The sequence below is a fragment of the Microcebus murinus genome, chromosome 25, assembly GCF_040939455.1.
Source record: "Microcebus murinus isolate Inina chromosome 25, M.murinus_Inina_mat1.0, whole genome shotgun sequence".
In the NCBI taxonomy this organism is placed as follows: domain Eukaryota; kingdom Metazoa; phylum Chordata; class Mammalia; order Primates; family Cheirogaleidae; genus Microcebus; species Microcebus murinus.
In genome coordinates this window covers 4,965,836-4,979,473 of record NC_134128.1, presented here as the reverse complement: position 1 = coordinate 4,979,473, position 13,638 = coordinate 4,965,836, and the positions used below count along the sequence as shown (strand labels likewise).

At 38.8% G+C, this 13,638-nt stretch overlaps 1 protein-coding gene across 4 annotated transcripts in view; it reads left to right on the top strand.

Moving 5' to 3' along the window:
- Positions 1-276: 276 nt before the first annotated feature.
- The window catches only part of ACBD5 (acyl-CoA binding domain containing 5), a 42,266-nt gene continuing 28,904 nt past the window's right edge, over positions 277-13,638 (top strand). For 2 of the 4 annotated variants that reach the window (XM_020284204.2, XM_075997681.1), the window contains exons 1-4: positions 1,380-1,526; positions 1,707-1,866; positions 5,712-5,832; positions 9,033-9,105. In XM_020284204.2, coding sequence (XP_020139793.2) covers positions 1,512-1,526; positions 1,707-1,866; positions 5,712-5,832; positions 9,033-9,105 — 369 coding nt within the window. In that variant the 5' untranslated portion in view covers positions 1,380-1,511. Of the gene's footprint in view, positions 353-1,379; positions 1,527-1,706; positions 1,867-5,096; positions 5,198-5,711; positions 5,833-9,032; positions 9,106-13,638 lie in introns of those variants that run through there. The other 2 variants (XM_075997682.1, XM_075997683.1) reach the window with 2 other exon arrangements.

Genomic DNA, 13,638 nt, shown 5'->3' with positions numbered 1-13,638 from the left:
GTAAGCATCAAGGGCAAGAAATGAGACCTCAGGTCTCTGGGACCGAGTCCAGTCACACCGGGATACCTCTCAAACGACACACCACCCAGTATGCCTTTTGCTAGAAGCGGATGTAGTATTTCGATAAGGAGCCCAAAGTACAACCCAGCAGGAAGGAGGGATTTCCGCCGCACAGCAGGAGCGTCAGCTGGCTTGAGTAGCCAAACCGGAACAGATGGCAGGAACGCCGGGCGCCCAGGGAAGGAGTCCGGAAGCGCCCGGAGGGGGACTACATTTCCCACAAGGCCGCGGGGCAGGGCGAGGGGCGGGCGTCGGGGACCTTACCGGACGGGCCTTGCCCGGCAATACCAAGGTAAAATGCCGGCACCGCGGCTCAGAGGGAAGAGTAACTTATGGTCCGCGCCTAGATTTGTGCTAGTAACCCTCCTGACCCATCCCGAGCTGACAAAAACGACTTTCCCAACTAGGCGATTTTGAGCTTTCCAGACCGCAGGACTTCACCGTCACAACCTATGTCACCTCCTGCCCCCCACCCCCATGGGCCTGGGGCGCTTCCCAAATGCCTGAGGACGCTGGGGGTTGCGCTAGGAAGGTGAAGGCCCAGGGCTCCGCTTTCCAGGCTGACAATCCATAATGCTTCCTCGTCGGCCCCTCCCCCACGCCCGTTCTTGTACTAAATCCAGCCGGAGGGGGGCTGTGCCCGGCTCCCCGGGGCTCGACGGACGGGGTGGTGGTGGAGAAGGTGCCCCCCGCCCGGTCTAGTAGCGGCGACCTCCCCTCGCCTTTGGTTGCTGCTCGGACGTCCTTGGCTCGAGTGGCGAAAGCTGCCAAAGAAAGACCTGCGGGCCAAGGACTGCTAAGCACCTCCATCCGATATCCCTAATCCTTTCCTCTACCCTTCGGGGTAGCATAGCGATTGCCACTCCAAAGGAGAGGCTAAGTGACTTGCCCTAGGGCACAGAGCGTAAATGGCAGGACTGAAGGTGCGCGCCCGAGGATCTAAAGCCCTTTGCTTAAGCCCCATTGCCTTCCTCTCGCCTTAAGCTAAGGGAGGGCAGAAGCTGGGGACCGCGGAGTCACTTTCTTGCCCAGCGGTGCTTAAGACTCCGGCGCAGAACCCAACCCTCGTCCCCAGCGCGCTCCGCCTGCCGGGACAGAGCCTTCTGGCCTCGGTTTCCCCTGTCTGCACAAAAGGGAGCACAGGGTCCTTCCCGGACCGATACGGGGCAGTGGCCCCTCGGAAGGTCGTCTTCTTTCCCCCCTTTCCGGGTCCTTCTCTGGGCCGACGGCCGCGCGCGTCATCGCCGCGGCCGCGGGGCCGGTGGGTGGGGCTTGCTGCGCGGCGGCGGCCGGTGGGTCCTCCGGGGCTGCGGGGCGGGGCCGCGGGGGGGCGCCGGCTGACAGACGGACTCCGCCGGAATGGGGGGTGTGGCTGCCCAGCCGGGGTCCCGCGGGTGGGGGAGCGGCTCCGCGGCCACCGGCGGCCGGCCCCGCTCTGCCTGCTGCTAGAGATGCTCTTCCTCTCGGTGAGTTGTTTTTTGTCGTTGCGGGTTCTCGGCCTTAGTCACGCCCAGGGGAGGAGGAAGCAGCCGGGCCACCTAGATCTGTGTGGCCTGGATAGGGCAGGGCAAAGGGGAACTGACCAGCCGCGCTCCTGATCCTCCTCCTGCTGGGCTTGTTGATCGCGGCTGCGCTGCATGTTCCAGTTTCATGCAGGCTCCTGGGAAAGCTGGTGCTGCTGCTGCCTGATTCCCGCCGACAGACCCGGGGACCGGGGCCGGCAGCTGGAGATGGCGGACACGAGATCCGTGCACGAAACCAGGTTTGAGGCGGCCGTGAAGGTGATCCAGAGTTTGCCGAAAAATGGTACGTGCACCGACCCCCGCTGAAGAAACCCGGCAGAGGCTTGAAGCCCCAGTTTCTAAATCTTACCTCCTTTAACCTTCTTTCTAGTTCTAGTCTTGCTTTGTTAGCCTACTTTTCTCTGTGTTCAAAGGGATGTAGTAGAAGGGGAGGTATCCTATATGAATTAATAATTGCCTTCTAATCTTGTAAGCCAGAGGCAATATAGTATCCAAATTTTAAGTAGTTTATATTGTTGAAAACAAAAGTCGTGTCACTTAATGACTGCAGATTTGTGTGTTTTAAAAAAAATCTAGGGGTAGGGATGCCTAGTGCTGCATACTCATAAACTCTACTATTTAAGCCTTTTGAAAACTTTTGATATGGAGAGAAAGGAAAGAACTATAATCATTTGAAAAATGATTTCTTTTTATTTTAAATAAGTATATATTTACTATTTTTTCTTTGCTATTCCATTGTATAATGTTCTCTTTTTTTATACTAATATTGGACCTTCTTTGCAGCTGGGGAAAAAAGTCATTCGAGTTGTTCTCTTGTATGTAATGTGTCATTTCTCTGGTTGCTTTCAAGGTTTTTGTCTTTATCTTGGTTTTCAGCAATTTGACTACCTGGTGTGGTTTTTGTGATATTTATCCTGTTCATGGTTTGCAGAGCTTTTTGAGTTTGCAATTTTATGTCTTTGACCAATGTTGACAGATTTTCGGTCATTGTTTAAATATTTTCTTCTAAGTGGAGAGGCTTAAGGAGGGAGACTTAAATTTTTCAATCCATATCTTTCTGCATTATATGAATTTTTTTCACAATTAACATATTTATAAAAATAATTTCAAGTACCATTATGCCAGAGTTGTATTATTAAAACTAACTGACTACAATATTGATATTTTACTATAATATTTAATGTCATGGTCTCTGTTTTCATTAATCATCATTTGGCTAAGTAATAATTATTCAACATAAGTTTTTCAATAAAAACTCATTAAGTGCAGCTTCCAAAAAGTTATCAAAACAAATATGCACAAAATATTGTTTCTTATGTAATTTCAAATATTTCATTGGTAGAGGTCATATTGGGAATTGAAGATAAGAAAATAAACAAAAGGTAAAGAAATATTATAGGAACTTATTTAGGTATTGATTTTTTAAGTACCCAATTTAGAAAGGCATGATTCTGAGTTTTATGTAAGTAGTACATTCACCCTTTCTCCTAAACCACACGTTTTTATAGTTTTTTGAAAATTGGTGAAGCTAAATTTCATGTCTTTGGTCCACTATCTCTAGTGACATTATATACCATTTATTAGGAAACCTATATAAATTAAAATACAGTTTGTAGAGGCTGAGCAAGAGTGAAACTCCGTCTCTCCCAAAAAAAAAAAAAAAAAAATTAGGCAGGCCTGGTGGTATGTGGCTATAGTCCCAGCTACTCAGGAGGCTGAGGCTGGAGGATTGTTTGAGCCCAGGAGTTTGATGTTGCTGTGAGCTATGATGACACAACTCTACTCTAGCCCAGGGGTGACAGAACAAGACCTTGTCTCAAAAAAAAAAAAAAGCAGTTTGTATTTGCATAACATTTAGAAAGGTATTGCAAAGTTAAGATACCCTGCCAAATGGTACCTGTGTTAGACAACATCCAGTGTACTGTTATCCCCTGAAACTAAATTGATAATAATAGAAGCAGAAGTTTGTTATAATGAATTATTAGATATTTTTATAATATGACTTTTAAATCGTTTGGTCTATTCTGAACTATTATGTGAAGAAGATCTTGCTTTTTATTCCTTATTGCCCAATCTTTTTTTTTTTTTTTTTTTTTTTGAGACAGAGTCTCACTTTGTTGCCTAGGCTAGAGTGAGTGCCGTGGCGTCAGCCTAGCTCACAGCAACCTCAGACTCCTGGGCTCAAGCGATCCTTCTGTCTCAGCCTCCCAAGTAGCTGGGACTACAGGCATGCGCCACCATGCCCGGCTAATTTTTTCTATATATATTAGTTGGCCAATTAGTTTCTTTCTATTTATAGTAGAGAGGGGGTCTCGCTCTTGCTCAGGCTGGTTTTGAACTCCCGACCTCGAGCAATCCGCCCGCCTCGGCCTCCCAGAGAGCTAGGATTACAGGCGTGAGCCACCGCGCCCGGCCTCCTTATTGCTTAATCTTAATTTAAAGCCAAAGATGATAATGAGTCCTATGGCATCCTGTTTGGTATCACCTTGGCCTTTAGAAACTTAAATTCTTAGGTAATATTTCAAACATATATATCAGATATATTCTGGGTGAGTACTTTGAGGACAGACATCTTACTTTATCTACTGCTTTACACGTAGAATACATTCAATAAATGTTTCCAGTTTTTGTTTTTAATCTAGCATAATGTGTATAGCATTCACCTAAGCCAATACACTTTCAAATCTTATTTGGTTGACTTCACCTCATATTTTGAGATGAAACTTTTAAAGTTTGAAATTTATATTTGTGTCATTTAAATAGATAACCATTTTTTAATCAATTATTACTTTAAGCCACGGGTGTGGTAGGCAGGTAAACATTTTTAACTGTGGTTTCTCCATTTTTTTCCCCTCTGCCGTAGAAAGGACATCATTAAAACACAGTATCTGATAGATACTTATAAATGTACATATAGTATGTAGATAATTATTATTGTGATTTTGGAATTAATTATACACTCTTGCCAAACCTGAAACACCAGGTCTCAGCTTGTCTGTGTGGTAGTTTCCACAGCTTTTATAAACTGATAGCTTTTGATTACTACATGTTATCTGTTTATTATGCAATTTACAAACTTTTAAAAATATCTTTTTACAATTTTAACTTTATTTGTTATTTTTGTTATAAAAGTAATACACACTGATGCTAAAATATATTTAAAACAAATAAGCCAAAAGGTAAATAAAATAATCCATACACCTACTATCCAGAGATAACATCTTTTAACATTTTGTTATTTATACTTCTACTGTACTTTTAATGTATATAAATTCTTATTTTGCAAAAGTGCATCATAAATGCTGTTTTTAACTGCTTTGTTTCTCATTTTATAATAGATCATGAAACTTCTAATGCCATTATTTATATTTTTCTGCAACATAAGTTTTTATAGCTATACTGTAAATAACCTGTTATATGTGTATATCATAATTATTTAGCTATTTATTATAAAACCAATTTATTATTAACATACCAATTTTTCACTATTATTAATAGTACTGTAACTTATAGGACTTGCTCATACAGTTTGAAAGTTTTAAACATGAAAAAATAGATATGCTAGAAATATATATGAAGACTTCAAAGAAATCGATGTCTTCAAAACTTCAGAGGTAGGAAATGAGAAATCTCTTTTATCTTAGATGAATTCTTTTTCTACTATTTGGCTTTAGCCCAAAGTTCCTTATCTACTGAGAAATTGAAATTTGGCAGAGTATACCTGTACTTTTTTCATTTATGCTAGTTGATTTTGATTTGTCACAAACTTTGAATAAAAATACCTTATTACAGTTGTGTAATAAATTAATCTACATTTGAACATATTTGTTTTTAAAGTGACATTTGCCAGTTATTTTGGTTGTACCTACAGCATGTTTTTTCATTTGTTATTTTATTTATTGAACTGTCTTAGGCATTGTTATTAAAGTTGAGAATCTTAGAGTGTTTTTTAAATTGAAGGAACAAGCAACAGAGCCATGACTTTTGTTTCTATAAGGTAGAAATAAATTATTATCTGAACTATTAATGAAATATAAAATCATTATTAGTATAGCCAAGTTAATTTATAACCTTAGATTATCAATTGTATTCCCTAAGTGATGTATATTTAATGTATGTTTCCAATAGGTTCGTTCCAGCCAACAAATGAAATGATGCTTAAGTTCTATAGTTTCTATAAACAGGCAACTGAAGGACCCTGTAAACTTTCAAGGCCTGCATTCTGGGATCCTATTGGAAGATATAAATGGTAATTTTATATATGCACTATGAAAGAATTTTAATTTTTAATGACATAATTCATATGACTGTCACTTATGTGGTTATATATTATTCTGTGTATAAAGTATCATATGTACTGGGTACAGTTTTTATCCTCCAGGTCCTCTTAAAATTCTACACAAATAGGAAACTCTCAGGGAAGAGAGGAGAATAATAAAACCAAAAGGGATAGGTGTATCTAAGATAAAAAGCATTTTCCAGTTAATCTTTCCCTTTATGGAGTTTTTCTTTTTTTTGATCCAAAAGCAACTTCCAGACTAAGTTAAAGAAACAAACTTTAGGGAGGGGGGCATGGGCAATATACGTAACCTTAACATTTGTACCCCCATAATATGTTGAAATAAAAAAAAAGAAAAAAAAAAAAAGAAACAAACTTTAACTGTCTCTTTTACTTGCCAAGAAAAATAATGACGTTTGCTTGTCAGGTGACATTGTTTGCTCTGAGCCTTTAAGATAATAAATAACTAAAACTATGACTCAGGTACTGGCACACTAACTTATATGAGCCTTCACTTCTGACCCACTGTACTCAAATAGAAATTAGATTTTTAAATATCCTTAAAAGAATTATAAACTATTGAGATACCTGTACTATTTTCCCAATTGACTATGACTAACATTTGATATTATTATTATTATTATTTTTTGAGACGATTTTGTTCTGTTGCCCAGGCTGGCATGCACATGCAGTGGTGTTGTCATAGCCGCACTGCAGCCTCAAATTCCTGGGCTCAAGCGATCCTAACTCCTAAGTAACTGGGACTACAGGTGTATGCCACCATGCCCAGCTAATTTTTCTTATTTTTTGTAGAGACCATGTTTTACTATGTTGCCCAGGCTAGTCTTGAATTCCTGGCCTCAAGCAGTCCTCCTGCTTCAGCCTCCCAAAGTGCTGGAATTACAGGCATGAGCCACCACACCCAGCCTAATATTCTTACATGCTATTGAAGACTTTACAAATGTCTGGCAAAAGTCAATTTTATTTATTTATTTATTTTTATATTGTTTTTCTATTTTTATTTTCTTTCCCCTATTTTTTCCTTCCTAATGGGGTTGAACAAAAGTCAGTTTTAGATTGTACTTTATGAACAAAGTACATGCTTCAGCTGATTGCTGAAGCATGTTTTAAGAGCCACACTTTTTTTATTTTTATTTTTTTTTTGAGCCGGAGTCTCACTCTGTTGCCCGGGCTAGAGTGTGGTGGCCTCAGGCTAGCTTACAGGAACTTCAAACTCCTGGGCTCAAGCGATGTTCCTGCCTTAGCCTCCCAGGTAGCTGGGACTACAGGCATGCACCACATGCCCGGCTAATTTATATATTTACATATATATATATATATATATATTTTTTTTTAGTTGTCCAGCTAATTTCTTTCTATTTTTTTAGTAGAGACGGAGTCTCACTCTTGCCCAGGCTGGTCTTGAACTCCTAAGCTCAAATAATTTGCCTGCCTCAGCCTCCCAGAGTGTTAGGATTACAGGCGTGAGCCACCGCGCCTGGCCTTGAGCCATGCTTTTTTTGTTTTTGTTTTTTGCTCAGATAGAACCAAGTTCATGAACACCAAGCATTTTGGTGCTCATTTTCTTCACCCTGAACTGCAAGTGCCATAAGCTTGTTTGAAGATTTCTTAATATTGTAGTTTCCTCTAAGATCTTTATGAATAATCATAAAATAATAGGTTAAATGAAATAGCAATATGTTATTTAATCTCTCCATTTTAAGAAAATTTACTTATTTGCTTCACATTTTTTTCCCCTGGAATTGATCTTGGTGGAGTTAAACTCCTTTTCAGAAACTGTAAAAAACGGGAGGTTTTCACATCAGGCAAAAGTTTGAAAGGACTATTCTTATTATCTAGGGATTTAAAAATTTTCTGTCACTCACATTTTCATTCTTTTAGAAGTAAGAAACCATTTTCACTTTTAGTTAAAGTGTTTAAGTTGGGCTTTTATTTAAATAGTTTTTTAAATTTTTAATTTAAAAAAATTTTTTTTGCCCATAAAAATTTGTCCGGTGGAATTGTATTTATTTATTTATTTATTTATTTTGAGACAGAGTCTCACTTTGTTGCCCAGGCTAGAGTGAGTGCCGTGGCGTCAGCCTGGCTCACAGCAACCTCAATCTCCGGGGCTCAGCGATCCTACTGCCTCAGCCTCCCGAGTAGCTGGGACTACAGGCATGTGCCACCATTCCCGGCTAATTTTTTGTACATATATTTTTAGCTGGTCAATTAATTTATTTCTAATTTTGGTAGAGACGGGGTCTCGCTCAGGCTGGGCTCAGGCTGGTTTCGAACTCCTGACCTTGAGCAATCCGCCCCGCCTGGGCCTCCCAAAGTGCTAGGATTATAGGGGTGAGCCACCACGCCCGGCCTTGGAATTGTATTTAAATTAATGAAAACTTGGCCAGGCACAGTGGCTCATGTCTGTGATCCTAGCACTCTCTGGGAGGCCGAGGCGGGAGGATTGCTCAAGGTCAGGAGTTCGAAACCAGCCTGAGCAAGAGCGAGACCTCGTCTCTACTATAAATAGAAAGAAATTAATTGGCCAGCTAATATATATAGAAAATATTAGCTGGGCATGGTGGCGCATGCCTGTAGTCCCAGCTACTCGGGAGGCTGAGGCAGCAGGATTGCTTGAGCCCTGGAGTTTGAGGTTGCTGTGAGCTAGGCTGATGCTATGGCACTCACTCTAGCCTGGGCAACAAAGCGAGACTCTGTCTCAAAAAAAAAGCTAAAATAAATAAATAAATTAATTCGTGGAAATTTTTAACCAAAACTTAAGTTCATTTTAAACATGCCTGTGACAATTTATAGTCTTCTAAGATGTTCATTTCTGTTACTGTTCTTTATAATAATGTAAAAACTTTTAAAGAGTTCTTAGCAAGTATTTGTGAATAGTCTATAGTCTCTGTGGCTTATTAATATATAGATAGCTTATTAATATATAGATGTGTACTTATTTAAGTACTGTTTAATTTTCCAGTTTATTTGTTGTTATAGTTTTCTTCAAGGTGGTACATTTAAAGGGATCCTTTGGAAACATAACATGGCTTTAAGGAGAGCTTGTTTTGAATAAATGACCCTATATAGCATCAACTATAAATAGTATTCTGAGCAATTGAACATCAGGTGTCTTTCTGTTGTTATTTGGATATTTTCATTTCTAGGGATGCTTGGAATTCATTGGGTGATATGACCAAAGAGGAAGCCATGATTGCATATGTTGAAGAAATGAAAAAGGTAGGAAACATAATTCATAGAAGAAAATAAAAAAAATTTACTTTTGTGATCAGACAAATTAGCTGCTTTGTTTTAAGGAGCAAGAAGATGGTAGTATGTTATACTATAGAATCTAGATTATTGAATTTATTAGGGCTTTATTTGTTCATGTTAAAGTGCTTTTTTTCGTTAAGGTATATCACAGTGTGGTGATATGTTTTATTTTGTTTGTTTATTTTTTTCATTTTCCACATCTTTCTCTGTAGTCAGCTTCTGGAGGATGTGTGGGAATAAAAATCTTTGAAAATATTTGTGTCCCTTACTTTGGAGTCTGAGAAGTACCTAGATGGTCTGGAAAACATTTCTGCTTTGGAACTTTTTATTTAGGAGAAATGGTCAACATGACTGTCCAACAATATGCTCATACAAGTTTTGACTCATAAATTGAGATAGTGCCATCACTGGACTTCTTAGTACCAAGCGTTTTTCTGTGAATGCATAGTTCCTTCAGAAGCAGAATAAGATAAGGATGCTTTTAGTTCTCTGCTAATTGCCAAAGAAGAGCATTCATTCCTTATTAACTAGCTCTTTCAAGTATATCCAAGGTATTGGTTTGAGGGACAGATTTATGAAGAAATCAAAGATTTAAAAATTGATCTTACCTTTACAATGGAATAGAAAACTAAGGGAAAAAATGGGGAAAAAGCAATTAAAGATGATCTTAAAGCCTTTTTATAGAGGACCACTTTTATGTTGGACATGGATCAGAAGTTATAAAATCTTTATTTGCTAATCTTAAATAAGTTATCTTTGAACATAAAGAAAATATATAAAAAGGACTAGTTTTTTGCCAGATAGTTTGATGGTATTCATCTCTGTAGTAATATCTATTTAGGAGATTTATAACAGTTTTTTTTTTTTTATCTCTTCTATACTGCTAAAAGTTGTGCCCTTTGTTATATTTTCACAATTTTCATTAAGTAAGACTTTATCTGCAACAGAGGACAGAGTTTAGTTCTTTTGGCTCTTAACTATATCAATAACATAATAACAGGCTGGGTGTGGTGGCTCACACCTGTAATCCTAGCACTCTGGAGGCCAAGGGGGGCTGATTGCTCAAGGTCAGGAGTTCGAAACCAGCCTGAGCAAGAGCACAACAGCGAGACCCCGTCTCTACTAAAAATAGAAACAAATTAATTGGCCAACTAAAAATATATAGAAAAAATTAGCCGGGCATGGTGGCGCATGCCTGTAGTCCCAGCTACTCGGAAGGCTGAGGCTGTAGGATGGCTTGAGCCCAGGAGTTTGAGGTTTCTGTGAGCTAGGCTGATGCCATGGCACTCTAGCCCAGGCAACAGAGTGAGACTCTGTCTCAAAGAAAAAAAAAAATAACACAATAACAAAGGAGTCTTTTAAAAGCAGAAAAAGAAAGATAATCTAAAACCTTTTTGGTTTTACCTTAAATATCATTATAATTTTTAGGACATACTTCTATAATAATAAAGTTGAATTCACACATTAAGTAAAACTTACCCACTGTTTTCTATCTAATTTTATTAAATAATGGTAGAGGCACAGTTTATGGTTTTTTTTAATTTCTTTTTTTTTTTTTTGGCCACAATTTAAAATGGGAGGGAGATGAAACAATGTGTATTCTACTTTTTTCCCCAAGAAAGATTAAAATGATACTGCTGCTTTGAACTATCTTTTTTTTTTTCTTTTTTTTTTTTTGAGACAGTCTTGCTTTGTTGCCCAGGCTAGAGTGAGTTGCTTGGCGTCAGCCTAGCTCACAGCAACCTCAAACTCCTGGGCTCAAGCAATCCTTCAGCCTCAGCCTCCCAAGTAGCTGGGACTACAGGCATGTGCCACCATGCACGGCTAATTTTTTCTATATATATATATTAGTTGGCCAATTAATTTCTTTTTATTTATAGTAGAGACGGGGTCTTGCTGTTGCTCAGGCTGGTTTGGAACTCCTGACCTCAAGCAATCCGCCTGCCTCGGCCTCCGAGAGTGCTAGGATTACAGGCGTGAGCCACCTCGCCCGGCCAAAGCTATCTTAAAATGCTTCCACTGCCTATGGATTTCTATAACTACCTCTCTAATTTAAAGAATACACTGTTTTCATTGAGACTTTAAAATTTAATTTCATATTGTGAATATAATAAAGTTTATAGTAAATTTTTAGAGGTAAATCTAAAAATATTAGAATATCCATAAACTGGAAATTTGATCACTCTTTTGAATTATTTTCAGAGGTTAGCTTTATGGATATCAGTAGATAAAATTGCATGTGTCTAAATAATCTTGTGGGGTAGTACATTATCCTATAGATTTTATTATTGAATTTTAGACTCTCCCCCCCCCCACAGCTTCTATCTAACTGGTGGGACTTTTTCTGACTGTAATAATTTACTAACTGGAGCAGTGATTAGTCATTAAATTATGTTTTTAAATATAGTTCACAAGAATAACAAAAATATAGTTCACAGATCACTGTACTATTGCTCTTTAGCATTACTCATTAGAGTATAAATCTCATTCCATGTTTTTGCATTCAAAGGTTTCAGAAACTTTATGTATTTAATTTATATATTATAATGGATAACAATTTATAGAAAATTGCTTTTCATAATTTATAAATTTTCCAGTAAAATGTCACTGAAAAAGTTGCTAGGGTAAAAAATTCTCTTAACACAATTTAGTAGGATATTAGCTTTGAGGAATAAAGTAAGCAGTGTGGTTTGGGGGGAAAATCCATGTTTCTTTAAAGTTTATTTTTATTCATTATCAGAGGGAAGTATAAAATTCTGTTTTTTTATTAAATTTTTGAGGCTATCTAACGGAGATTTCCAGAGTATTCAGCTATTATAGTACTTGAATAATGTGCATTATGTTTATAGAATTTAAAGAGAGATCAGTGTATTGACCCTTGGTACACACTAGTGTCACTAGGGGATCTTGTGAAAAAATAGAAATGCCCCAGGATGACCCCAGACTAATTATTTCAGGATTTCAAAGAGACTAGGATAATCACTGGAATAGAGGGAGGATTAGGGCAGGGTTTTGTAAAGGATAGAACCTAAAAGTTACCATGGCTGAGGGTCTACTTCATAGCGCAACAAGTGTAGAACATTAGCTTTCTCTGAGTATTGAGGGTTGACTTTTATTTTTAGGATTGACTCATGGTAACCATCTTTTGCAGATCGAGGGAAAAACCAGAGTTCCAATTTCATAACTTACAGTGGGTGATAGACTTTTCTAGTGATCAGCATACTTAGGGCTGATATGTAGGACACTTCTCAAAAGGTCAGAAGCACTTGGGAGGCCAAATTAGTGATTACTATTATAATATTGTCTGTTGCACAGAGAGTAGAGCATTGGGATTTGATGGCTTTCACGTATGTGTTCATCTTGGACAAAAGAAGCCCAAGGAAGTTAATCTTTGCTTTAATAGAGTTTATCTGCACCTTTCCAGGACATTTTCATCATCTTAAACTGATTGATGTCTCTCATCAAGGAAAAGTGCCAGATAAACCTAGAAGAATTATTGTGCTTTGATGTTACTCTTCCAGAGTCCATGCAGCTTACCAAATATTTCTGTTAAGACATTCTTTGTTTAGATAGGTTACAATATGTTGAATTAGCTTGATTAACTTATAACTTTATATAGAGCCTTCTCTAAGGGTAGGTAGTGGTTACCTAGACTGAGATTTGCTTGTCTGTGTGTCCTTTTTTCTATCTCCATCTCATGTATGTGTGCGTGCTTGCCATTTCTTGTATTCTAGCATTGGTATCAGGGATGAAATTTTGCGAATGACTAAGATCATCCTTCTTGGTTTGTGTATTTTTAAAGTTTCTTCTTCAGAGAATAACCACTTAAATTCTGAGCGTGTCTTGTTTTGATCACTTGTGTTCTCACTATATTGACTACTGAAATTCTATTACTAGCTTACTGAAAGAATAAATATGCGGTTTGCTTAGTGTTAGCATATACTTCTTTTCTCTAGTTCTGACACTTTTGAGAACAAAATTCATTGCCTTATCTTATGGGGCATGAAAAACTCAAGTACTGAATCTAGTAGCTTTATTTAAGGACAAATTCGAGAAAGAGATTTTTTTTTTTTTTTTTAGACAGAGTCTCGCTTGTTGCCCAGGCTAGAGTCAGTGCCGTTGCGTCAGCCTAGCTCACAGCAACCTCAAACTCCTGGGCTCAAGCAATCCTGCTGCCTCAGCCTCCCGAGTAGCTGGGACTACAGGCATGTGCCACCATGCCCGGCTAATTTTATATATATATTAGTTGGCCAATTAATTTCTTTCTATTTATAGTAGAGACGGGGTCTCGCTCTTGCTCAGGCTGGTTTCGAACTCCTGACCTCGAGCAATCCGCCCGCCTCAGCCTCCCAGAGTGCTAGGATTACAGGCGTGAGCCACCGCGCCCGGCTGAGAAAGAGATTTTTTATAAACTTTTTTTGAGAGATAACCAGAAGAGGAGGATCAAAGGAGGTGATGACTGGGGGTCAGGATGGGTTATGTGATTGGCTTACTGGATTC